Source organism: Mobula hypostoma, chromosome 22, assembly GCF_963921235.1.
Source record: "Mobula hypostoma chromosome 22, sMobHyp1.1, whole genome shotgun sequence".
NCBI classification, from domain to species: Eukaryota; Metazoa; Chordata; class Chondrichthyes; order Myliobatiformes; family Myliobatidae; genus Mobula; species Mobula hypostoma.
In genome coordinates, this window is record NC_086118.1 from 56,972,153 (window position 1) to 56,999,960 (window position 27,808).

Below are 27,808 nucleotides of genomic sequence, written 5' to 3' on the forward strand. Positions count from 1 at the left end.
TGCTTGTTCATTTGATTGACTGTCAATGTTGTTCTGAATTCTGTTTTCCTTTCCATCTCCTGACGCTGAAACCTAACGAGTATTGAAAGGCCTAGATAGGGTGGGTGTGGAGAAGATATTTCCAATAGTGGGTGAGTCTAGGACCAGAGGGCACAGCCTCCAAGTAGAAAAATGTCCCTTTAGAGCAGAGATGAGGAGGAATTTCTTTAGCCAGAGAGTGGTGAATTGGTGGAGGCTAAGTGGCAGAGATTGATAGATTCTTGATTGGTCGGGGCATGAAGGGTATGAGGAGAAGGGAGGAGATTGGGGCTGAGAGGAAAAATGGATCAGCCATGATGAAATGGCGGAGCAGACTCGATGGGCCAAATGGCCTAATTCTGCTCCTATATCTTGTGGTCTTACATTCAGCAGCTGTGACGAGAGTCCTTGACGAGAATGGCTTGGACCAAACGCTGGAGTGTCCAAGGCAAGGACCGAGACATGGTCTCAAACTGGATCGAGAATCTTTACTTTATTGTCGCCAAACAATTGATACTAGAGCGTACAAATCACAGCGATATTTGATTCTGCGCTTCGCGCTCCCTGGAGTACAAATTGATAGTAAATATTAAAAATTTAAATTATAATTCATAGATAGAAAATAGAAAAGGGAAAGTAAGGTAGCGCAAAAAAACCGAGAGGGAGGTCCGGATATTTGGAGGGTACGGCCCTGATCCGGGTCAGGATCCGCTCAGCAGTCTTATCACAGTTGGAAAGAAGCTGTTCCCAAATCTGGCCGTACAAGTCTTCAAGCTCCTGAGCCTTCTCCCGGAGGGAAGAGGGATGAAAAGTGTGTTGGCTGGGTGGGTCGTGTCCTTGATTATCCTGGCAGCACTGCTCCGACAGCGTGCGGTGTAAAGTGAGTCCAAGGACAGAAGATTGGTTTGTGTGACGTGCTGGGCTGTGTTCACGATCTTCTGCAGCTTCTTCCGGTCTTGGACAGGACAACTTCCATACCAGGTTGTGATGCACCCTGGAAGAATGCTTTCTACGGTGCATCTATAAAAATTAGTGAGGGTTTTAGGGGGCAGGCCAAATTTCTTTAGCTTTCTCAGGAAGTAAAGGTGCTGGTGGGCTTTCTTAGCAGTGGACTCTGCTTGGTTGGACCAAGTCAGGTCATTTGTGATATTGACCCAGAGGAACTTAAAGCTTTTGACCTGTTCCACTTGCGCACCACCGATGTAAATTAGATCGTGTGGTCCGCTACTCCTTCTGAAGTCAACAACCAATTCCTTCGTCTTGCTGACGTTGAGGGATAGGTTATTGTCTTCGCACCATGCCACCAGGTTCTTAATTTCCTCTCTGTACTCAAACTCATCATTGCCCAAGATACGGCCTACAATTGTGGTGTCATCAGCAAATTTATATATTGAGTTTGATGGAAACTTGGCTGCACAATCATAGGAATCTGAGCAAAAAACAAACACTAGACAAAATCACAAGCAGGCTTATGACTGAGCATAGAGCCTCAGCTCAGGTGCTCCTTAAATGTTCGATCCTTGGCATCCAAAACATGATTGCCAGATGGTGGGACAGCGCTGAATCTTTAAAGGAGCTGCACCAGCTATCCATATTCCAGGGAGTCGGAGCGTCTCAACCTCAGAAGCTGGCACGGATGGGTACGTGTCGTAACAGGACCACATCCCCTAGGGCTGACTCCTGACGGCCCTGGCTACTCAGAGAGACGGTGATTGTAGTCACGGATGAGAGCTGGATCCAAGCTGTCTCTTCCGGTCTGAATCCTTCCCAGTCCACAGAGTACTGCCGAATACCTCGAACAGTATGCCAGTCCAAAATTCCTCTCACAGTGAAAACCTGCTCCCCGTCACCAAACCTGGATGGCGATGGGGCTGATGGTGGTGAGGTTAACGGGCTGTTGGAACCGTGGAAAATGGGATTGATCCTGAGGGTCTTGTGGAGTTGCAAGGTGTAGACCACCGGGTTTACTGTCCTGAGAATCCTGAAGGGTGCCAATTTCCTAGATACCACCTGGAGAGGCAAATCCTGGGTCGACAGCCAGACCTGTTGCCCACGCTGAAAATCTAGTCCTTATCTTCTCTTGCAGTTAACCTTTACTGCAGCCTTCTAATCTCCCTCGCCCCAGTCCATCTGTTCTTGTAGTGTCAGATGAGATTTTCAGCCGATTTTCAACCTCCGCCTCTTGCTCAGGGAAGAGTGGTGGAGAATACCCAAATTGGCATTCGAAAGGAGGCATCCCCTGTGCCGAATGCCATAATGTGTTGTGGGTGACCCCATATCTTGGTTCACTCGCTCCAGCTGATGTTGAACTGTGGGTGAATCCCAGAGGAAAGGCTCGCTGTTTGCAAAACGCCTCCAGAAACATGATGCAAATTGCGTATCACGGTCCAATACAATATCCACCGGAAAACCATGGATCCTGAAGACCTGCTGCAGGACAATCTCCGCCGTCTCTGCCACAGATGGACGTTTGTCCAAGGCGATGAACTTCCAGGCCTTCGAAAGAAATGATCCACAATTACCATGATAACAGTCTTTCCCTTGGAAAGAGGAAAATTTATGACAAAGCCCATGGAGAGGTGTGCCCCTGGTCTGTCCGGAACAGGCAGAGAGCGGAGGAGCCCCTGTGGCTGTGTTTGGAACTCTTTGTTATGGGTGCATGCCAGTACGTAGGTACAGACCTCCCTCACCATTCCAGGCCACCAATATCTTCTCTGAATGAACTCAATGGTCCTGGCAATCCCATGGTGAGATGCCATTCTCGATGCACGTCCCCATCGAAGAACCTGAGACCCCCTGGGACAAGGGACGAACAGCCGACTGGAAGGCCCATTCTGAGGAATCTCCCCTTGCACCTGACCCTGGCAAACAAGCATGCCGATCCCCCAGTGAATAGGCTCTATCACCTTGGCTTAGGGGAAAAATGGCGGTAGGCGGCTTTTCTCGTTAGAGTTTGTCCAACTGACACACTTCTGGTTCTTAGATCTCGGTCGACAGGTCAGGATGAAATGAAAATGGTTAAGGAAAAGAGACCAACTGGTCTGCTTGGCCTCCTGCATATAAGCCAGGTTCTAGTGATCCATCTATATGATAAAAGGGTTCTTGGTCCCCTCGAGCCAGTGACACCATTCCTCTAGAGCCAACTTGACCGCGAGCAGCTCTCTATTTCCGATGTCGTACTTCACCTCTGCCGGGGATAATTGCCTGCAAAGGAATGCACACGGGTGCAATTTATTGCCCAAAGGTGCCTGTTGAGACAACACTGCACCCACCCTGACATCCAAGGCATCCACCTCCACAATGAAGGGACGGGTCGGGTGTGACCAAAACGTCCTGAACCGCTGTTTGAGCCCTGCAAAAGCAGCTTCCGCCTTGAATTGAATTGACTTTATTTCTTACATCCTTCACATACATGAGGAGTGAAAATCTTTATGTGATGCCTCCATCTAAATCTGCAATGTGCAATTATAATAATTTATAATAAATAGAACAATCAGTGTAAGATAGAAATCCCACGTCACTAACCAAACCTTTGTGTCCTGGTTCTAAAACCTGGTGTGGAATTCTGATTTGATAGAGCTTCTGTGATCGATGCTGTAGAGCTCTGAAGGATGCCTCTGCCCACAGCACAGACAGCTTCCTTTTAATATTCCAGGCGGAATTCCAGGAACTGCAGAGGAAGGCATTATTTTTGGAAAATCTGGATGCATTTTCAAAGTTAAAAATAGTTACAAGGAACTCGTCAAAAATCAAAGGTGCAAAGCGAGTTGACAGTCGTCGTGCAGGATTCCCTAAAGGTGAACTTACAGACTGAGTCGTTAATAAAGAAGGCAAATGCAATGTTAGCATTCGTTTTGAGAGGTCTGGAATATAAAAACAAGGATGTAATGCTGAGGCTTTATAAGGCACCTGTACTATAAACAGGTTGGGCCTCTTATCTACGAAAGGGTGAGCTGTCGTGGGTGGGGCTCCAAGGGAGGGTCATGAGAATGATCCCAGAAATGAAAGGGTAACGTATGAGGCTCTAGGCCTGTACCCACTGGAGTTTAAAAGAATGAGGAGTATCTCATTGAAACCTTCTAAATATTGAAAGGCCCGGATAGAATGGATGTGCAGAGGATATTTCCTGTAGTGGGGGAGTCTTGGACCAGAGGGCACAGCCTCAGAATTGAGGGACGTCCATGTAGAACAGAGATGAAGAAAAATGTCTTCAGCCAGAGGGTGGTGAATCTGTGGAATTCATTACCACAGACAACTGTGCAGGCCAAGTCACTAGGTATATTTAAGGGAGAGGTTGATAGGTTCTTGATTAGCAAGATTAGTTCTTGATTATGGTCAGGGTGTCAAAGGTTACGGGGATAAAGGGGTTGAGAGGGAAAATAAATCAATTGTGATGGAATAATGGAGCTGATTCATAGAAACATAGAACATAGAAAACCTACAGCACAATATAGGCCCTTCCGCCCACAAAACTCTGCTGAACATGGCTTTACCTTAGAAATTACCTAGGCTTACCCATAGCCCTCTATTTTTCCTGAGCTCCATGTACCTGTCCAGGAGTCTCTTAAAAGACCCTGTCGTATCCGCCTCCACCACCGTCGCCGGCAGCCCATTCCATGTACTCACCACTCCCTGCATAAAATCTTACCCCGATATCTTCTCTTCCATGCACCTTAAAACACCCCGACCTTTGTGTCATTAGTAAATTTATTAACCCATCCCTCCACTTCTTCATCCAGGTCATTTATAAAAATCACACAGAGCAGGGGTCCCAGGACAGATCCCAGAGGCACACCACTGATGACCGACCTCCACGCAGAATATCACCTGTCTACAACCACACTGTGGGCAAGCCGGTTCTGGATCCACAAAGCAATGCCTCCTTGGGTCCAATGCCTCCTTACTTTCTCAATAAGCCTTGCATGGGTTACCTTGTCAAATCCATATCCCCTACAGCTACTGCTCTATCTTTATCAATGTGTTTAGTCACATCCTCAAAAAATTCAATCAGGCACGTAAGGCACAAACTGCCTTTGACAAAGCCATGCTGACTATTCCTAATTATATTATGCCTCTCCAAATGTTCATAAATCCTGCCTCTCAGGATCTTCTCCATCAAGTTACCAACCACTGAAGTAAGACTCACTGGTCTATAATTTCCTGGGCTATCTCTACTCCCTTTCTTGAATAATGGAACAACATCCACAATCTTCCAGTCCTCCGGAACCTCTCCCGTCCCCACTGATGATGCAAAGATCATCGCCAGAGGCTCAGCAATCTCCTCCCTCGCCTTCCACAGTGGCCTGTGGTACATCTCGTCCGGTCCTAGTGACTTATCCAACTTGATGCTTTCCAAAAGCTCCAGCACATCCTCTTTCTTAGTATCTACAGGCTCAAGTTTTTCAGTCCGCTTGAAGTCATCCCTACAATCGCCAAGATCCTTTTCCATAGTGAATACTGGCAGTGACAGCCCGGAGAGATGGCAACCAGGGCAGAACAGGCTGGCAACCCAATCTGCGTCCTCTGAGAGGAGGACCCCCACAAAAGCTACAAAGAATCTAAGGAAAAGATACCCCCAGGGGTGCCCGAGAAGGGGGGAGGATGAGCATCCCAGTCGGATGGACACAATGACATCAGACCCAGGCAATGAACAAACGACGATGAGGAAGCAGTGTGCATGTGGCAAAATCTGCAAGAACGATCGCGGCTTGAAGATCCACCAAGCAAGGATGAAGTGTCTGGCGGGAGCAGGAGCAGCACAACGCCCAGGTGTCCAACCTGGTGAGACGAAGGAGGGGCCAGGCCTGGAGTCACCCCATTGTGCCCGGAACCTTCAAGTGTTGTAAACTAATCCCTCGAACATGAAGTCAAACAGGAGGCGGATCAAATGGCCTGCAGCTAACATGACTTCACTGTGGAAGCAGTTTGATGACGATGTTAACCAAATTCTGGAGGCAACGGCGAAGGGAGGGGTTGATAGGAAGCTGCAAGCCATGACAACAATTATTGTCAGTATCGCAGCTGAACGGTTCGGAGAAGAGGAGAAGGAAGGCTCCAAAACATCTTACTCGAAGAACCAAAGAGCATTGAGGATCCACAACATCAGGCAGGAGATGAAAGCGCTGAAGTCAGCAACTGTCAGCAGGCTGGATGGAAAGCGAGGTGTCTCCCAGTAGAGGTTGGTTATAGGGGATTCATAGCCCATTCTTTAGTTAGAGCCTTCAGCATTTTGGGCATCGAGGGAGAGAGGAAGAGGAGAGCCATCCGCAGTACCACCGATGCGGCAGAGAGGGCCTCACGATGGCTGTGGCTCAAATGAGGGGAGCCATGGAGTTATAAGTAGCTAGCCATCTGGACACAAGCTGGGGTCTGATCAGCCCCGGCTGGGTCACCTGGAGGAGGTTGTATGATGTTGAAAGACCCGAAACACCCGATGATTCCAGGAACATCACTGAAGATGTGTCCAGAAGCATCAGTAGATGTATGTACACAGCAAAGTACTCATTAAGTATCTCTGCCATCTCCTTCGGTTCCATACACACTTTTCCACTGTCACACTTGATTTGTCCTATTCTCTCATGTCTTATCCTCTTGTTCTTCACATACTTGTAGAATGCCTTGGGGTTTTCCTTAATCCTGCCCGCCAAGGCCTTCTCATGGCCCTTTCTGGCTCTCCTAATTTCTTTCTTAAGCTTCTTCCTGCTAGCCTTATAATCTTCTAGATCTTTATCATTACCTAGTTTTTTGAACCTTTCGTAAGCATTCTTTTCTTCTTGGCTAGATTTACAACAGCCTTTGTACACTGCGGTTCCTGTACCCTACCATCCTTTCCCTATCTCATTGGAACGTACCTATGCAGAACTCTACGCAAATATCCCTAGAACATTTGCCACATTTCTTCCGTACATTTCCCTGAGAACATCTGTTCCCAATTTATGCTTCCAACTTCTTGCCTAATAGCCTCATATTTCCCCTACTCCAATTAAATGCTTTCCTAACTTGTCTGTTCCTATCCCTCTCCAATGCTATGGTAAAGGAGATAGAATTGTGATCACTATCTCCAAAATGCTTTCCCACTGAGAGATCTGACACCTGGCCAGGTTCATTTCCCAATACCAGATCAAGTACAGCCTCTCCTCTTGTGGGCTTATCTGCATATTGTGGCAAGAGACCTTCTTGAACACATCTAACAAACTCCACCCCATCTAAACCCCTTGCTCTAGGGACATGCCAATCGATATTTGGGAAATTAAAAGCTCCCACAATGACAACCCTGTTATTATTACACCTTTCCAGAATCAGTCTCCCTATCCGCTGCTCGATATCCCTGTTACTATTGGGTGGTCTATAAAAAACACCCAGTAGAGTTATTTCCCCCCTTCCTGTTCCTAACTTCCACCCACAGAGACTCTGTAGACAATCCCTCCATGTCTTCCTCCTTTTCTGCAGTTGTGACACTATCTCTGATCAACTGCCACACCCCCACCTCTTCTGCCTCCCTCCCTGTCCTTTCTGAAACATCTAAAGCCTGGCTCTCAAAGTAACCACTCCTGCTCCTGAGACATCCAAGTCTCTGTAATGGCCACAACATCATAGCTCCAAGTACTGATAATACTCCTTGCATTAAAATAGACACATCTCAAACCATCAGTCTGAGTATATCCCTTCTCTATCACCTGCCTATCCTCCCTCTTGCACTGTCTCCAAGCTTTCTCTATTTGTGAGCCAACCTCCTCTTCCTCCATCTCTTCAGTTTGGTTCCCATCCCCCAGCAATCCAAGTTTAAACTCTCCCCAGTAGCCTTAGCAATCCTCCCTGCCAGGATATTGGTCCCCCTGGGATTCAAGTGCAACCCGTCCTTTTTGTACAGGTCACTCCTGCCCCAAAAAAGGTCCCAATGATACAGAAATTTGAATCCCTGCCCCCTGCTCCAATCCCTCAGCCACACATTTATCCTTCACCTCATTCTATTCCTATACTCACTGTCGTGGCACAGGCAGTAATCCCGAAATGACTACCTTTGAGGTCCTGCTTCTCAACTTCCTTCCTAACTCCCTGTAATCTGCTTTCTGGACCTCCTCCCTTTTTCTGCCTATGTCGTTGGTACCAATATGTACCACGGCCTCTGGCTGTTCTCCTTCCCACTTCAGGATATCATGGACGCAATCAGAAACGTCCTGGACCCTGGCACCTGGGAGGCAAACTACCATCTGTGCTTCTTTCCTGCGTCCACAGAATTGCCTGTCTGACCCCCTAACTATAGGGTCCCCTATCACTGCTGCCATCCTCTTCCTTTCCCTACCCTTCTGAGCCACAGGGCCAGACTCTGTGCCAGAGGCACGGCCACTTTTGCTTCCCCCAGGTAGGCTGTCCCCCCCAACAGTACTCAAACAGGAGTACTTATTGTCAAGGGGTACAGCCACAGGGGTACTCTCTTACATCTGACTACTGCCCTTCCCTCTCCTGACTGTTACCCACCTATCTGTCTCCCCAGGTCCCGGTGTGACTACCTGCCTAGAGCTCCTCTCTATCACCTCCTCACTTTCCCAGACAAGACGAACGTCATCAAGCTGCATCTCCAGTTCCTTAACACGGTCCCTAAGGAGCTGCAGCTCAACGCACCTGGCTCCAAGACTTCCCACATCTGACACCGAGCACAGAACACCGGCCTCACACACATACTTCCTGTTTGTATTCTACACAGGCAACCTACCTGGCCTCAGCCCGTTATCGCCGAAGACCCATTGAGCCAAAGCCTTCTTACTCTGTCTCCGTCTACTTCAAAACCCGCTCTATAAAGTTGTCTCCTTTTAAACTCTTCTCGCTGTTCTCACTGGCTGACATCCACGCGCTTGCGCAGTTGTGCCCCTATCAAACCGCTGAAGAAATAAGATTCGATGGGCAGAATTGCTTAGTTCAGCTCTTACGTCTTATGGTTTAATTGGGATTTGTCCGGGACAATGGAATAACTTTTTGGCTTTAAAACAGCTGGATGGTGAGGTGGAGATACCTCTCAAACAAAGGAGGTGTAGGGTGCTCCTTCCCCCCACTAGCCTGCAGGTCACCCTTAGGCAAGGTGTAGCACCTGCTTATCCCCCACCCCCACGTGAAACCATGGGAGCAGCCGGTGCAGATCACAAGTTCTGGTTATGCGGCCACTGACACCAGGCAGACAATCTCTGAAGAGTTTTGATAATGGCTGGGGTCACCTGTCTTGTAAAGGCACTGCCCAGAAGAAAAATTTGCCAAGAACAATTATGGTCATGGAAAGACTATGATCGCTCACATCATATGACAGGGCACGTAATGATGATGATTTAAAACATAGTTAAGAAAATACTACAATAATTCACTTGAAGTATCAAAATATGAATAGTGTCTTTAATATCGTGGCCACAATAGCATTAAAAAATTCTTCTGATGCTGTAAATTTATTATCAGAGTGCATACATGTCACCTCATACAACCCTGAGATTCTTCTTCTGCGGGCATACTCAGCAAATCTATAGAACAGTAACTGTAAACAGGATCAATGCAAAGCAAACTGTAATGCAAAGATAAATAAATAGCAATAAATAATGAGAGCATGAAATAACAAGACAAAGAGTCCTTAAAGTGAGGCCATTGGTTGTGGGAACAGCAGAAACAGAATGAGTGTAGTTATCCCCTTTTGATCAAGAGCCTGATGGTTGAGGGGTAGTAACTGTTGTTGAACCTGGTGGTGTGAGTCCTGAGGCTCCTGTACCTTCTACCTGATGGCAGCAGTGAGGAAAGAGCATGGCCTGGGTGGTGAGGATCTTTGATGATGTTTTCTGCTTTTCCACTGTAGCATTTCATGTAAATGTGCTCAGTGGTGGGAGGGATTTACCTGGCTGAATCTACCAGTTTTTGTAGGATTTTCCGCTCAAACACACCGGTGTTCCCATACCAGGCCGCCTTGGGCTGGTCAGCACACTTTCCACCACACATCTATAAAGCTTGCCACGGTTTTCGATGACATGCTGCATCTCTGCAGACTCCTGAGGAAGCAGAGGTGCTGTCGTGCTTTCTTTGCAATTACGTTTATGTGAAGTGTCCAGGACAGGTCCTCTGAGATAGTGACAGCCAGGAATTTAAAGTTACTGACCCTCTCCATCTCTGATCCTCCGATGAGTACTGGCTCATGGACCTCTGGTTTCCCTCTCCTGAGGCCGACAATCAGTTCCTTGAACTTGTTGACACTGAGTGAGAGGTTGTTGTTATTACAACACGAGGCCAAATTTTCAATCTCCCTCCTGTTTGCTGATTCATCACCACCTTTGATACAGCCCACCACAGTGGAGTCATCAGCAAACTTGAATATGGTGTTGGAGCTGTACTTAGCCACACGGTCACGGGTGTAAAGTGAGTAGAGCAGGGGACTAAGCACACATCCCTGTGGTGCTCCTGTGCTGATGGAGATTGTGGAGGAGATGCCCTTGCCAATCCGAACTGACTGGGGTCTGCAAGAGAGGAAACCCAGGATCCAATTGCACAAGGGGGTTTCGGAGTTAACTGACTACTTTTGAGGGGAGTTGGTATTTAATGCTGAGCTGTAATCGATAAAGAGCATCCTGATGTATGAATATTTGCTGTCCAGATGTTCCAGGGTTGTGTGAAAAGCCAATGAGATGGCATTTGTTGTGGACCTGTTCCAGTGGGCAATTCAAATCAGATCTAAGTCGCCATTCAGACAGGAGCTGATATGTTTCAACACCAGCCTCTCAAACACTTCATCACTGTGGACGTAAGTGCCACTGGTGACAGTTTTTGAGGCAGCTCACCATGTTCTTCTTGAGCACCGGTATGACTGAAGCCTGTTTGAAGCCGGTTGGTTCCATACTCTGCTGGAGCGAGAGGTTGAAGATATCTGTGAATACACCAGCCAGTTGGTCAGCACAGGTCTGCAGTCCTCGGCCAGGTCCTCCGTCCGGACCAAATGCTTTCCTTGGACTCACTCTCTTGAAGGCAGACTGCTGCACATCATTTTCAGATACTGAGAACGAAGGTTCATTGGGAGACATGGGGAGTGTGTGATGGTTCCTCCCCGTTCTGGTGCTCAAAGCGAGCGGAGACGGCATTGAGCTCATCTGGAAGTGAAGTTCTGCTGTTCCCTCTGTTGCTAGATTTAACTTGTAGGAGGTTATGGCTTTCAAACCCTGCCACAGCTGTCGAGTGTCCCTCGCTGATGCCAGTCTGGTCCGCGATCTCCACTTCACCTGTGAGATGGCTTTCCGGAGATCATACCTGCACCTCTTGTAGCATTCTTGATCTCCAGACTGGAATCCCTATTGCTCATTGACTACAGTTCTGTCTTCAATACTATACTGCGTGGCACAGTAGCATAGCAGTTAGTGCAATTGCTTTACAGTGCCAGCAATCCCTGATCGGGGTTCGATTCCCATCGCCATCTGTAAGGAGTTTATACGTTGTCCCCATGAGCACCTGGGTTTCCTCCAGGTGCTCCAGTTTCCTCCCATAGTCCAAAGGGCTAGGGTTATTAAGTTGTGGGCGTGCTATGTTGGTGCCAGAAGCATGGTGACAATTGCAGGCTTCCTCAGCATAATCCTTGTGGATTTGATTTGATCTTTATCATTCCAAGCAAACTCATCCCCAAAGCCAGAACTCTGGGAGGCTACCCCTCCCTCTGCAACTGGATCCTAAATTTCCTGACCGACTGACCACAGCCAGTGCTCCGCAAGGTTGCAGCCTCAGTCTCCTACTCCACTCCCCGCACACTCATCGCCGCCTGGCCAGAGGAAGGGGCAGTGCACACCCTCCTGTCCACATCAATGGTGTCGAGGCTGAGAGCTTCAAGTGCTAGGAGTGAATATCGTCAGCAGCCTGTCCTAGACAACCACGAAGACGTCACAGCCAAGAAAGTGCACCAACACCTCTACTTCCTTAGGAGGCTACAGAAATTCGGTATGTCCCCGTCAACCCTTATCACCGTAGAAAGCATCCTATCTCTGGATACATCAGGGCTCTGGCCGAGTCTACAAGAAACTGCAGAGAGTTGTGGACACAGCTCAGCACCTCACAGAAACAAACCACCCTTTCATGGACTCTGTCTGTACTTCTTGCTGCCTCAGTAAAGCAGCCAGCATAATTAAACACAACACCAACCTTGGACATCCTCTCTTCTTTCCTCTCCCATCGGACAGAGGGTACAAAACCCTGGAAGTGCATACCGCCAGGCTCAAGGACAGTTTCTACCCTGCTGTTATAAGACTACTGAATGGCTCCCTACTGACCCCACCGTCTAGCTCGTTCTGGTCTTGCACCTTATTGTTTATCCGCACTGCTCACACTGTTAGTAATCCACCGAGACTGAATCATGGCCCAACAGAACGAGGCAAAAGGCGAGTGAATATGCAGACAGCGGGATGATTGTGTACAGGACAGCAAACTATGTAAATAGTGAACGTACTGACAAGTGTCTCACTACTGTGTTAGCAGCATGGTAGAGCAGCGATCAGGGTTCGATTCCCCCCATTCTCAGTAGGGAGCACTTTCTTCCTATGACCACGTGGGATTCCTCTGGTGCTCCAGTTTCCTCACACATTCCAAAGACATAGGGGTTAGTTAGTTGTGGGCATGCCGGGTTGGTGCCCGACGCATGGTGACACTTGCGGGCTGCCCCAGCACATCGTCGGACAGAGTTGGTCGTTGACGCAAACGATGCATTTCACTGTCTGTTTCGATGTGACACATAGAGCTAATAAAGGCTGGTGCAGATGGCCACAGTAATGACACAGTTCCTGGTACAAGCTGTCTTAGTGACCTTGGAAAAACCTGCCAACAGCATGTAGTCGTTTCTCTAACCTTTTGGTGCATTGTTACACTTCGCCCCCAGCCAGCTCTCTGCTGGAGACAATCTACTCCACAAGCCAAACGGCAAGTGATCAATCCGCACTCTCTCCAGTGCAGAACCAAGGTCACCCCAACCTCAGTTACTGAGCAGGCAACACCAATGTACCTGCTCACTTGGGCGCCCGCTCGCGACTCCTTCACTGAAGCAGATAAGGGAATGAGCTGCCTAACATCTGCCGTGCAAAGATCCACTGCCAACCTGCACAGCCCTCTGACAACACAGGGTCAGAGAGGCAAGAGGCATAGCAGTTAGCGTTATGCTCTACAGTGCTTGCTGTAAGATTGGGGTTCAATTCCCTCCACCGTCTGTAAGACACTTGTATGTTCTCCCTGTGACTGTGTGGGTTTCCTTCCACACTGCAAACACGTACAGGTTAGGGTTACTAAGTTATGGGCATGCTATGTTAGTGCTGGAGTGTGGCAACACCTGTGCACTGCCCCCAGCACCTCCTTGGACTGTGTTTCACAACACATTTCACTGTATGCTTTGATGTACGTGATACATAAATCTGAATCTGAATCAGATGTGTGAGGCAGATAGGAATGGGAGTGAGGGGTGAGGACAGATTAACTGTTCTCATAGCCAAGGTCATTCAGAGGTACCAAGAACAGCTCGGGAGCCATCCAGCTAAGGATTCAACCCTGTATATCTGTGGCCCCGTCTCCAATCTAGAATTATATTTACAGCTCGCTCAGTAACCAGCAGGCAGCATATTCATACAGGCAAATAGATTGCTGCAATTATTAAACAGGAAAGAGTAATTATGCAAACAAACCCCAGAGGTCGAAGCAAGAAAGGTTTGATTTTAATTAAAGCAAAAACCCATCTGATTTAGGATTTAGAATCAGATTTATTAATTGTACATCGAAAACCAGTGAAATGCTGTGTGTGCGTTAACAATCAATATAACCGGTGAATGTGCTGGGTTACCACACGTTCCAGCGCCAACATAGCACACCCACTGCGTTAACAATCAATATAACCGGTGAATGTGCTGGGTTACCACACGTTCCAGCGCCAACATAGCACACCCACTGCGTTAACAATCAATATAACCTGTGAATGTGCTGGGTTACCACACGTTCCAGCGCCAACATAGCACGCCCACTGCGTTAACAATCAATATAACCTGTGAACGTGCCGGGTTACCACACGTTCCAGCGCCAACATAGCACGCCCACTGCGTTAACGATCAATATAACCCATGAACGTGCTGGGTTACCACACGTTCCAGCGCCAACATAGCACGCCCACTGCGTTAACGATCAATATAACCCATGAACGTGCTGGGTTACCACACGTTCCAGCGCCAACATAGCACGCCCACAACGTACTAACCCTAACCTGTACGTCTTTGGAATGCGGGAGGAAGCGGAGAATGTACAAACCCCTTACAGACAGCAGCAGGAAGCAAACACCAAGTGCTGGCACTGTTATGCATTACATTAACTGTGATGCTACTGTGTCAGACTTGCGTGGAGAGGGGAGACCTGTTACCTTTGAGGATACATATCCTTTGTCAGAAGTGGGAAAAAGAGAAGGCAGGTTAATCTTTAGCAGCAGAGAGGATGGGGGAGGGATGGATAGGACGAAGGGAAGCTTTCTGATGGGCTGAGTGCAGTTCTGCTCTGGGGATTAGCTGGCATTGGAGTAACCTGGTTACTGAGGGCAGTTCTGTTCACTGCTCCACGACGTTTACTCAGCCCTGTGCTGGACTGACTGAGGCTGTCAGCTGCTCCGGGCTTCGTGTCTCTGGACTCACTTTTGTGCTGAATGCGATTTGCCTACTTTCATTGTTGCACGATTTGCTTTTCTTTAACCTCTGTACAGTGGATGTTTGACGGTCATTTTTTATGGGTTCTTTTGGGCTTCTTTGCTTTATGGCTGCCTGCAAGGAGACAAAGCTAAAGGTTGTATGATGGATACATACTTTGATAATAAATATACTTTGAACTTTATACAGAGTATGAGGGTACGTTGGTGCCAGAAATCACCGAGACTAAAAAACACCCAAGCTCTGCACCTCTGCTGTTGCACTAATTCAGAGGGCAATGGTGCACGCGTAATGAAAGGACCTGCCGACGATCCATCTAAGGTGTGGCCATGGGCTTTCACGCCCCCTTATGCTGGCAGTGTCTGAGATTTCCACAGTTGCTCAGTCACTGGGCAGAAATTGAAGGAGGAGGAGAAGATAGCGGCGCGGATGGCAGCGCGCGCGGCCTCTCCGGTGAATGATATCTGTAATCTGTCAAGTAGGGGACCGTGCACAATTCTGATTTGATGGAGACGAACATGAGAGTACAGAGGAACATCTGGAGAAACTTCTGAAATGCCCGCTTTGCTGCCGCTGCTACTGTGTGGTAACCGGAATCTCCGGAGCAGAAGGCCCTGAGATCCTCGGCTTTGCGTGTTTCAGCAGCCGGGGCGAGGTCGAAGGCGCTCGGCAGAGGATGACGCTCGGGAGGCTGTATCGGAGAGGCTGGTCGGAAGCTCGAAGTTTTCCGACGGATGGACTCAGTGTCAACTGTAGTCGGCTGCTTCCAAAGGTATTGGCAAGTTGACAGTGCCTGGAGGTTTATGGCAGGGAGTTTCTCCCTTTTGCCGGCTGCTATTGGGGACTCGGGAGTCGATCGACTCGGGGACTTTTGAGACTTTATTTACCATGCCCATGGTTTGTTCTTCATCAAATTATGGTATTGCTTTGCACTGCTGTAACTATATGTTATAATTATGTGGTTCTGTCAGTGCTAGTCTTTGGTTTGTCCTGTTTTCTGTGATATCACTCCGGAGGAACATTGTATCATTTCTTAATGCATGTATGCATTTCTAAATGACAATAAAAGAGGACTGAGTGTTCTCATAATCTAAAAAAAATGTCTGAGCTAAGCTGTGGACCTCATCTCTAAACCTTCATTAAGATGTGAGCATTTTCCCTGCAGAAGTCCCATTTTAGTCACAATGCTGCTGGGGTTCTCATACAGAGCTGACCCCTCCACTCTGACTCAACTTTCCCCCTTGTAACGAGGAGACTGTCCAAATCTGCTCGTCTCCTGGGTCACAGTCCCACTCACTCAAGGCCCTGAGCTCGTTGTCTGTAAGACCATAAGACAGAGGAGCAGAATTAGGCCATTCAGTCCATCGAGTCTGCTTTACCATTCCACCATGGCTGATTTATTATCCCTCTTAACCCCATTCTCCTGCCTTCTCCCCATAACATTTCATGCCCTTATTGATTAAGTACCTAATAAAAGATGTTCTGGCATTGGAGAGAGTCAAGAGGACGTTCATGAGAATGATTCCAGGAATAAAAGGGTTAACACATGAGGAGCATTTGATGACTCTGGGCCTGTACACTCTGGAGCTTAGAAGAATGATGGGGGATCTCAGTGAAACATATCGAATATTGAAAGGCTTCAATAGAATGGAAGTGGAGAGGGTATTTCCAATGGTGGGAGAGTCCAGAACCACAGGGCACAAACATAGAATAGAGGGATGTATATTTAGAACGGAGAAGAGGAGGAATTTCGTTAGCCAGAGGGTAGTGAATCGGTGGAATTCATTTCCACAGATGGCTGTGTCTGTAGCAAGTCATTGGGGTTTTTTTTTAAAGCAGAGGTTGATAGTCAGGGGGTCAAAAGTTACAGGGAGAAGGCAGCAGAATGGCGTTGAGAGGGACAATAAATCAGCCATGATAGAATAGCAGATCAGACTCAATGGGGCAAATGGCCAAATTCTGCTCCAACATCTTTTGGTCTCCAGATCATCAGGTGGATCCAGTACAGAATCACCGGTTTTGGGATAGGAATCATATTAACTGGAAGAAAAGATAAATTAATGCAGCAGCATTCCAAGTATTGTCAGATGTCTGGCGGAGCAGGCAGCTCTGAAGCTGAGTGGGTCTATGCCAGGCACAGGCAGGGGAAGAACATCTGAGCAATCACCTCAGGTTGGGTCTGTTCGTCCATGGAACGGGGCCAGAGCACAGAGACTGAACCCAGAGGTAAAGTTCATGTGTTTGTAACCCAAGCAGCTAACGGCTCTTCATCAGAGATCCATCAGATCCCATCTGAGATCCATTTGTCAGTGTCTGGCACAGCGAAGTGGATCTCTTTAACCTTTCCTATCCCTGTACCTGCCCAAGTATCTCTTAAATGTTGTGAATGCAACCTAACCCTAACCCATATAACAACCTTACGGTTGTTATAGCCGGGGGTGGTAATGGGGACAAGCTTCCACTACTTGTTAAATGCTCCCAATGGTGTGTGTCTCAAATAGCCTCTAACAACCAAGTCCAGCTCCTGGCCTTCACGTGTGGCTTAGCTACTAAGCCCAACAGAACTGTTTTTACTGACAGGAGATGGGGCAAAGGTGGGTTACTGGTGCCTTTAAGCCAGTTGCTTTCGGCAAAGCAGGCTCGTCAACTCAGCTAGAAGGAAAACTCGGATCTCAAACGTCCGCAGCCTCATGGCTATACCCACTTGTGGGGAAGGCTTCGGGAGTAAACCCCGAGGAAAAATCCAGAGCTGGAGTCCCTAAGGCAGTCAGTGATGTCAAACTGTATCGGTGTTTGCTGTTCCTTTGGATTCATCAGCTTTGTGGAGAGGGGGAGCCTGCTACGTGAGCACCAGCCTGCTCTCCGTATAGTACTGCCCAGCCTTGTGTGTCACAGACACCTGGGAAGGAACAACCCTGACCAACGTGTCCACCTCAACCACTTCCATATATTAGCCACTCTCTGGGTGAAAAAAATTGCCCCTGAGGTTCCAGGTAAATTCCACCCCAGTTCATTTTAAACCCATTCCCTCAAATCCTTCCGCCCATATGAAGGTTCGACTCGAAAGTCCATTTTCCTCACCCATTCTCTGGTGTTGTATTGATGCTGGAACACATCCTTATCTGATTTACAACCTTTACTGAGTGTCCATGATTCAGAATCAGAATGAGGTTTTATCACGGACATATGAGATGGTGGGGTGGAGATACATCTCCACCAAAGGAAGTGTAGGACTCTTCTTCCCTCTGCTAGCTTTCAGGTCACCCTTGGACAAGGTGGAGCACCTGCTTAGCCCCCCTGATCAGGGTCATGTGAAGCCATGGGAGCAGGTGGTGGATGGTCGTACGAGCAGCCAGTACACATCGCGAGTCCTGGTTATGCGACCACTGACACCAGGCAGACAATCTCTGAAGAGTATTGATAATGGCTGGGGTCACCCGTCTTGTAAAGACACTGACCAGAAGAAGGCAATGGCAAACCACTTCTGTGGAAAAATTTCCCAAGAACAATCACGTTCAAAGACTATGATCACTCATGTCGTACAACGTGGCACATAATGATGATGATATTGTAAAATTTGTTGCTTTGCAGCAGCAGTACAGTGCAAGACATAAAAAAATTACTATATGATACAATGAAAATATATTAAAAATAGTGCAAAAGCAGAGCAAAATAGAGAATTTGTGTTCATAACTCTGATGGTGGAGAGGTAGAGGCTGTTCGTCAGACATTGAGGGTGGGTCCTGCCCCTCTTTCCCGAGTCTGTCTGGTCATACAGACAATGTACGAGCTGTGCAGGTATTCTCTGGGTGCCGCAGTTTCCTCCCACCTTCCAAAGACCTAATAGTTGTGGGCATGCTATTTTGGCACCGGAAGCATGACGATAATTGGCGGGCTGCCCTAGCACATCCTCGGATGGGGTTGGTTGTCGAGGCAAATGTTGTATTCCAACGTGCATGTAACAATAAAGCTAGTCTTTAATCATTTTTCTGATGGTAGTAATGAGAATGTAACTGAATCACCTTGGCCACCATGTCTCTGCACATCTACTCTGTTTTGGATATTCAAGCTCCAGATTCCTCTGCCTCCTGAGTTTGTTTCAAATCTCATGAACAGTCTTTTGACAGGGGTCCATGAAAGACCAAACACTAGGTCTCAGAGACACATCCAGCTCACAAGGCTCATTTAAGAGTCTGACCTCAGTTATGATTACAAGATGTTACTGCTGACGCTGGCACAGTGCAGAGTGCTGGCGTCTAGTGTGTACAACCTCCGCAGTGTGGAACCGTGACACTGGTCCACAGTTAACAAGGCACATACAGCACAACCTTGCCAGATTTCAGATTTATTTATCACATGTACATTGAAACCTACTGTGCACTGTGTCGTTTGCATTAACGACTAACACACGCAAGGATGTGCTGGGGGCAGCCCGCAAGTGTCGCCACATATTCAACGTGGCATGCCCACAACGTTCAGCAGAACACAAACAGCAGCAACAGCAAAACAAGCCCCTTTACACACACACACACACACACTTGTCCAAGCTCAGGGCAGGCTGCTTCCAGGTCTCTGGTCCGTGGCCCCAGACTCTCAGACTCACAGATAACAGACCCCGAACATCCAGTTCCTGGCCCAGACTCTCAGATAACAGACCCCGAACGTCCAGTTCCTGGCCCAGACTCTCAGATAACAGACCCCGAACGTCCAGTTCCTGGCCCAGACTCTCAGATAACAGACCCCGAACGTCCAGTTCCTGGCCCAGACTCTCAGACTCACAGATAACAGACCTCGAACGTCCAGTTCCTGGCCCCAGACTCTCAGTTAACAGATCCCGAACATCCAGTTCCTGGCCCAGACTCTCAGACTCACAGATAACAGACCCCGAACATCCAGTTCCTGGCCCAGACTCTCAGACTCACAGATAACAGACCCCGAACGTCCAGTTCCTGGCCCAGACTCTCAGACATCGAGACTCTGACCCTTCCCAGGGGAAGGACAGAACCACTCAAACCAAAACTTGTGAGTATTGACAATGATAAATGGGGTGGAGAGAATTTGGGCCTGGTGGGATGTGGAGGGAAATGTCGGGGGAGTAATGGATATTCCAATAGGGAGCTATTCCACCATTGGGCACACCTACACGGAGCGTAGTGCAGGAAAGCAGCATCCGTCATCAGGGACCCCCACCACCCAGCCCAGCCTCTCATCTCACTGCTGCCATCAGGAAGGTGGTACAGGAGCCTCAGGACTCACACCACTAGGGTCAGGAACAGTTATTACCCTCAACCATCAGGCTCCTGAAACAGAGGGGATACCTCACCCAATTTCACTCACTTTCAAGGACTCTTCATCTCATGGTCTCAATATTTATTTGTTTAGTATTTACACATTGGCTATTTGTTTGTCCTGTTGGGTGCGGCCTTTTGTTGATTCTATTATGTTTCTTGTGAATGCCTGCAAGAAAATGAGTCTCCGGGTCGTATATGGTGACATACATGTAATTTGAACTTCAGAGGGAAGGTTAAAGGGCAGTGGCTGTCCTTTAAAGAGTAAAGAGCAGCAGGTAGTTACTGGAGTGTCTCTCACTCTGAACATAGCCGGACACAGCAGCACGGCCTTCGAGGAACTCCACATCTATAGACTTCCTATATGAGAAACAGCTACTTATCCCAATTCTCTGCTCTGTGTCCTAAAGCTAACAGCATCATGGAGAGACTGAGCATGGAAAGAGGACCTTCGGCCCACCATGTCCATACTGACCCATCAAGCATCCATACTTACACTGATCACTGTGTCCGGGATCCACTCTCCCAAAGACCCTGCCATTGGGGACCATTCACGATGTGTGAGGAAACTCGAACACTCCCAATTTTTTAAACCCATAATAAAAAGATATATAATGATTGTCTTTACTGCCAAATGAGGACCATAAGATATAGGAGCAGAATTAGGCCATTTGGCCCATCGAGTCTGCTCCACCATTTCATCATGGCTGATCCAATTTTCCTCTCAGCCCCCAGTCTCCTGCCTTCTCCCCGTATCCCTTTGTGCCCTGACCAATGAAGAATCTATAACCCATGCCTTAAATGTACCCAATACATTTTCTACAACCGCCTGCAGCAACCAATTCCACAGATTCACCACTCTGGCTACAGAAATTCCTCCTCATATCCATTCTAAATGGATGTCCCTCTATTTTGAAGCTGTGTCCTCTGGTCCTAGACTTCCCTACCACAGGAAACGTCCACTCCACATCCATTCCGTCGAGGCCTTCAACATTTGGAGCAGCAGATGATATATTTTTACAACCCAAGAGTGGAGAGATGTTTCCCAGGAAACGTCTTACGCCAGCCTGGCGCTAGCTATTGGTTGCGAGAACTCGTGATGTTGAATGAAACATTTTGAAATCCTCACACACCTGGTGTACACATCAGCATTTGAATAGTAAGCAGTTACAATAACAATACCATTTAGAAATGAAGCTATTCTTTCAACTGTCTTTTTAAAAGATTAATATTAATTTTTGAACAGGTTTAGTAAAATACTTCCTTTATTTCCATCTGTCTCTGTTATACTTTCATTAATAGTTAAACAATGCTTAGATGTAAATAAGCAACAGGACTCATCCTTTTTCCTTAAAAATAAAGTCCATAATTATTGTTACTAATTCAATAATCAATGATAATCTTCAAAATTACAAAGGCTCACGGGAGAGATTCTTCTTCAGAAGATTACTGCCATCTTGGGCACACGTTCTCAAAAAGGTTGAGCACCCTGTGTACACGCGCTGGCTAAAGGACTTTTGCCTGATTCCTTATGAGGATTGCTGGCTAGTATTCCACATTACCACTCCTACCCGCGCGACCCCCACCCCCCAGTCAGAATCAGATTTAAATTCACCGCCATATGTCGTGAAATTTGTTGTTTTGCAGCAGTAGGACAGCACAATAGATAAAAATTAAAATGACAAAAATGCAGAATAGTGGGGTGGTGATTATTTATTTATTTACTGCATGGAACAGGCCCTTCCTGGGCCTTCAAGCCACAGCCCCCTGTTTAACACTCCACAGCCTGACCAGGGGACAACTTGCAATCACCAATTAACCTTCTAACTGCTACGTCTTTGGACCACAGGAGGAAACAGGAGGACCCAGAGAAAACCCACACACGCATTCAGGGGGGAGAATGTACAAACTCTTTACAGCAGACGGCAGAATTGAACTCCAAACTCCGACGCCCTGAGCCGTGATGACTTCCCACTGACTTCTATGCCCCAAATGGACCATTCAGAAATCTAACGGTGGAGGAAAAGAAGCTGCTCCTACAATCTTCAGGCTCCTATATCCCCTCTCTGGTCACGGTAGTGGGAAGAGGGCTTGCCCGAATGGTGGGGATCCTTGGTGATAGATGCCACCCTTTTGAGGCGTTGGCTTTTGAAGATGTTCTCAGTGCCGGGGAGGCCAGTTCCCATGATGAGTTTTCAACTTTCTTCAGCTTTTTCCGATCCTGTACATTGGCGTCTCCACACCAGACGGTGATGCAACCAGTCCGAAAGATTTCCATGGCTATTCCATGGAGAGTATTCTGACTCTCACACGTCCATTGATTGAGTATGCACTTACGCATGTACAGACAACTTCAGTGCCCACTCTTTTGAAACAGACAATTTTAGAGGCTCCTGCTGTGTCAGCTCTCAACTTCTGCTTTTGAACAGACGTAGCCTTCCCCTTTCTGACGTGTGCAATCTTTCTTTCTATACTCAGGCGCAATAAGAAATAAAATATTTATGCCTGTGTTATATTTATGGCTCTGAGCTATGGACTGCTCTAATTAGTGCCAACTGAATCTAGCACTCTATCACCGAACTGGATCTGAGCAATAATTGCTGATGTTGTACTTACAGTCGGTCTCAACGATGGAGCGGACTGATTTGGCCAGCTCCTTGGCATCGGCTGAAAGTGACGATAACGTTCCGGGACCACCGTGGCCGTACCGAGAGAGGACATTCTGAGGGGTCGGTGGACCTGAAAATCTTCTGATACCAGTCCCACTGACCACACCGAAGAGGAGAGAGAGGGACCCAATGTTAATTTCCGAGCTTTGACTGAACTCCCACTCCCCCCACCCTCCCCCCTGCCTCCAACTTGTATCCAGGGGAAAACTGCAACTGGACAGATGAAACGTTTTATCAAACAAAGAGGAGACTCGGACTCTGAGCTAAAACACTGGTCTGGCCTCATCTGCAGCAGCGTTATAGCATGGGAACAGACCCTTCGGCCCATCGAGTCAGTGCTGACCATTTACACTGCTCTGACATTACTTCCATTCCTTTTAAGGATCAGAATCAACTTTATTCTCCATATACATTTATGTGCATTAGGAACTTGCTGCTGTACGTTGGCACAACACACAACAATCAGTGGTCGCCAGGGTAGTGTAGTGGTTAGCGTGACGCTATTACAGCTGGGAGTGTACCGGAGTTTGGAGTTCAATTCCAGCACTGTTCAGTCAGGAGTCTCTGTATGTCCTCCCTCGTGGGTTTCCTCCAGGACCTCCAGTTTCCTCCCACAGTCCAAAGACATACCGGTAGGTTAATTGGCATTGTAAACTGTGCTGTGATCAGGTTAGGGTTAATCGGGTTTGCTGGGGCGGCGTGGCTCGAAGGGCTGGAAGGGTCTCCTCTGTGCTGTATCGCCAAATAAAAATAGGTAAATATATAATTAAATCAAAAAATGACATTCAACTATAACAAACAAAAAAAGTGTAGAGAGTAAAGAAGAATTCAATGTCCCCCCATTCCCACCAGCTCCCTCCAACTCACCTACAGTATACACACAGGCCAATTAACCCACCGGTCTTTGTCAGCCCTGGAACGCGGGGGGAACTGGAGCACCCAAAGGAAACCCCACGGCCACAGGGAAATCATGTCAGCAGTACACACCGACACCCAAAGGAAACCCCACGGCCACAGGGAAATCGTTTCAGCAGTACACACCGACACCCAAAGGAAACCCCACGGCCACAGGGAAATCGTTTCAGCAGTACACACCGACACCCAAAGGAAACCCCACGGCCACAGGGAAATCATGTCAGCAGTACACACCGACACCCAAAGGAAACCCCACGGCCACAGGGAAATCGTTTCAGCACTACACACTGACAAGAGGCCAGGATCAGATCCAGGTGTCCAGTGCTGAGAGGCATCGACCCTGCAGTGTGCTTGGCTGTGGCTGTACCCGACAGCATGAGAGGGCTTTAGGTGGAGAGGGAGTTACCAAAATGAACATGGGGACAAGGGATTATAGATATGTGAATAGACTTTGGACACTTGGAGCAGAGATGGTTATGCAAGGATCTGTTAAAATATAGATCAGTACAGTACAGGCCTTTCGGCCCACAATGTTGTGCTGACTTTTTAACCTACTCTAAGAATAATCTAACCCTTCCCCCCTCATAGCCCTCCGTATTTTTTTATCATCCATGTGCCCGTCTAACAGTCTCTAAAATATCTGCCTCTGCCACCAGCTCTGGCAATGCGTCCTACCACTCTGTGTAAAGAAAATGGCAGAAAAGGCAGCAGACTGGGGTTGAGAGGGATAATATGTCAGCCATGATTGAATGGCAGGGCAGACTCAATGGGGCAAATGGTCTAACTCTGTTTTTTGGATTGTTAGAGATGGGTGGAGGTAGATAAAGATCAAAGAATTGAAAGCTGTGGAGAACCAGCACAGAAAAGGAGATGAGGGCAGTGTAGACCAATCATGATAGTCAGGACAGGATTGAAGGGCCGAGTGGCCTACTCCTTTTCCTCTTTTCTTGTGTGTGACTCGATGGTCCAAGTGGCCGCCTTCTGTCCAAGAAGGCTCTGTGACAGTAGGGTGGTGTGGCAGTTGGCACGCAGTATTACAGTGCCAGCGACTGCTGCTGTCCTCAAAGAGTTTGTAAACTCTCCCCGTGAGCGCACCAGTTTCCTCCAGGTGCTCTGGTTTCCTCCCACGTTCCAAAGGCGTACAGGTTAGGGTTGGTAAGTTGTGGACATGCTATATTGGTGCCAGGAGCACTTAGATGGCTGAAACAGGGGGCAAGCTTGGTAACAGAGTGGTTAGTGTAACACTGTCAGACTGCCAGTCATCCAGGTTCACTTCCCACTACTGGGTGTCAGGAGTTGGGACATTTCCCAGCGGCTGCATGGGTTTCCATCGAGTGCTGCATTTTCTCCCACGTTCTAAAGACGAGCGGGTCAGTCGGTGAGTCGGTCACATGGGTGTAATTGGACAGCGTGGGCTCGTTGGGCCAGAAGGGCCTGTTACCGTACTGTATCTCTAAATAAAATAAAATAAATAGAGAGAGAGAGAGACAGACAGACAGACAGACAGAGACGGAGAGAGACAGACAGACAGAGATAGTGAGAAAGAGAGAGAGAAGACAGAGAGATGGGTAGAGATAAAACTAGAGATAGAGAGAGCAGGAGGAAGAGAGAAAGAGTGAGGGAAGGGGGGAGAGAAAGGCACATCGTCTTTGTGGGCTTGGGAGGCACATGGAGAGGGTTCAAGACTGCAATGTTCTTCAGGCAGTGCAGAGCTGGGACAAACAAAGTCACAGCAGATCAAAAACAGGTTTTGAGAGAGGGGAGGGCAGGGAGATTAAATGATCAGAAATGAACTTTGAAAGACCAAATGGGGCCAGTTCAGAAAACACAAAAACATAATGAACTCAGAATTACAATGCTGATGGATAAGATCTTCGATTACGGTTGAAATGAGAAAGGGAACAACCGAGCTACAGAGAAATGCTCAGTGACCTGGTTCAGTGTTATGTAAATTCTTTTCATGTTTGGGTCTTCATTGCTCGGAGATATTATTCTGCATTGAGGATCACTGAGATTTCCCTGTCAGTACAGAGAATTCACCCTTTGCTGTTTATGTTGTTCTGCTGAACATGGTGGGCATGCTGTGTTAGCGCCGGAATGCGTGGCGACACTTGTGCTAGCGTAATTCTCCGACAGTATCAGTGATCAGAGTTCAATTCCCATCACTGTCCGTAAGGGAGTTTGTGCCAGTTCCCTGTGACCATGGGGTGCTGTGGTTTCCTCCCACATTCAGATGTACGAGTTACGGTTAACAGACTGTGGGCATGCTAAGTTAGTGTTGGGGGCATGGCCATGCTTGCTGGCTGCCCCCAGCACAGCCTCAGATTGTGTCGGTTGTTAATCCATATAAACACATTTCACTGTACCACACACAAAATGCTGCAGGAACTCAGCAGGCCAGGCAGCATCTATGAAGAAAGGTACAGTCAAGGTTTCGGGCCAAGAGCCTTCACCAGGACAAGAAAACAAGATGAGAAGTTGGAGCAGGAAGGTGGGGGGGGTGGGGGGGAGGAAGAAGTACAAAGTGATAGGTGAATCTGGGGGAAGGGGAGGGGTGAGGTAAAGAGCTGGGAAGCTGACTGGTGAAAGAGATAAAGGGCTGAAGAAGGGGAATCTGAGAGGTGAGGGTAGAGGACCATGGAGGAAAGGGAAGAGGATGGAGCACCAGAGGGAGGTGATGGGCAGGTAAGGAGATATGGTGAGAGAGGGATGGGGAATGGTGAAGGGGCAAATACCAGAAGTTAGAAAAGTCAATGTTCACACCATCAGGTTGGAAGCTACCCAGATGGAATATAAGGTGTTGCTCTTCCAACCTGAATGTGGTCTCATTGCAGCATTAGAGGAGGCCATGGGCATACATATCGGAATGGGAATGGGAAGTGGAATTAAAATGTGTGGCGACCGAGAGATCCTGCTTTTTCTGGCGGACGGAGTGTAGGTGCTTGGTGAGGTGGTCTCCCAATCTATGTCGGTCACACCAATATGCAGGAGGGCCGCACCAGAAGCACCGGCTACAGTAAACGACCCCAACAGACTCACAGGTGGAGTGTTGCCTCACCTGGAAGGACTGCTTGGGGCCCTGAATAGGAGGAGGGGGATAGTGTAGGGGCAAGTATCGCACTTTTTCCACTTGCAAGGATTGGTATCAGGAAGGAGATCAGTGGGGAGGGATGAATGAACAAAGGAGTTGTGTAGGGAGCGATCCCTGCAGAAAGTGGGGGGGTGGGGGGGAAGGTTCTTGGTGGTGGGATCCTGTTGGAGATGGCAGAAGTTAGGAAGAATTATGTGCTGAACACGGAGGCCAGTGGGCTGGTAGGTGAGGACGAAGGGAGTCCTATCCCTGGTGGGATGGTGGGAGGATGGGGTGAGGGCAGACGTGTGTGAAATGGAAGAGATGCGGGTGAGGGCAGCGTTGATGGTGGAGGAAGGGAAGCCCCTTTCTTTGAAGAAGGACATCTCATTAGTTCTGGGATGAAAAATCTCATCCTGAGAGCAGATGCGGTGGAGATGGAGGTCTGAGAATTCTAGAAAAAGCAGGATCTCCCGGTGGCTGCCCACTTCAATTCTTCTTCCCATTCCCATATGTCAGTCCATGGCCTCCTCTACTGCGACAATGAGGCCACACTCAGATTGGAGGAGCAACACCTTATATTCCATCTGGGTAGCCTTCAACCTGATGTATGAATATTGATTTCTCTAACTTCCAGTTATCATTCCCCCCTTCACCATTCCCCATTCCCTTTTCCCTCTCTCACCTTATCTCCTTACCTACCCATCACCTCTCTCTGGTACTCCTCCCACTTTTCTTTCTTCCATGGTCTACTGTCCTGTCCTATCCGATTCCGCCTTCTCCAGCCCCCTCTCTCTTTCTCCAATCAACTTCCCAGCTCTTTACTTCACCCCTCCCCCTCTCCCGGTTTCACCTATCAAATGCCACCTTATACTTCTCCCACCTCTCCCCCACCTTCTTGCTCCAACTTCTCATCTTTTTTCTCCAGTCCTGATGAAGAGTCTCGGCCTGAAATGTCAACTGTACTTCTATCCATGGATGCTGCCTGGCCTGCTGAGTTCCTCCAGCATTTTGTGTGTTGCTTGGATCCCCAGCATCTGCAGATTTTCTATGTTTCCATGTCCATGTGATAAATAAACGTAAATAGTGTGTTATGTGGTGAGACGTGCTGTAAGAGGGGTATCAAACTAGTCAGTGACAGTGATTGTGTGTGTACAAGAATCTAGAACTGGAGGAGCTGAG

General features: G+C 48.0%; 1 protein-coding gene across 1 annotated transcript in view; it reads right to left on the bottom strand.

Annotated features, from left to right (window-relative positions):
* The window catches only part of stxbp4 (syntaxin binding protein 4), a 144,056-nt gene that overhangs the window by 18,722 nt on the left and 97,526 nt on the right, over window positions 1–27,808 (bottom strand). The window contains 1 exon segment of the mRNA XM_063030683.1: window positions 22,589–22,737. Coding sequence (XP_062886753.1) covers window positions 22,589–22,737 — 149 coding nt within the window.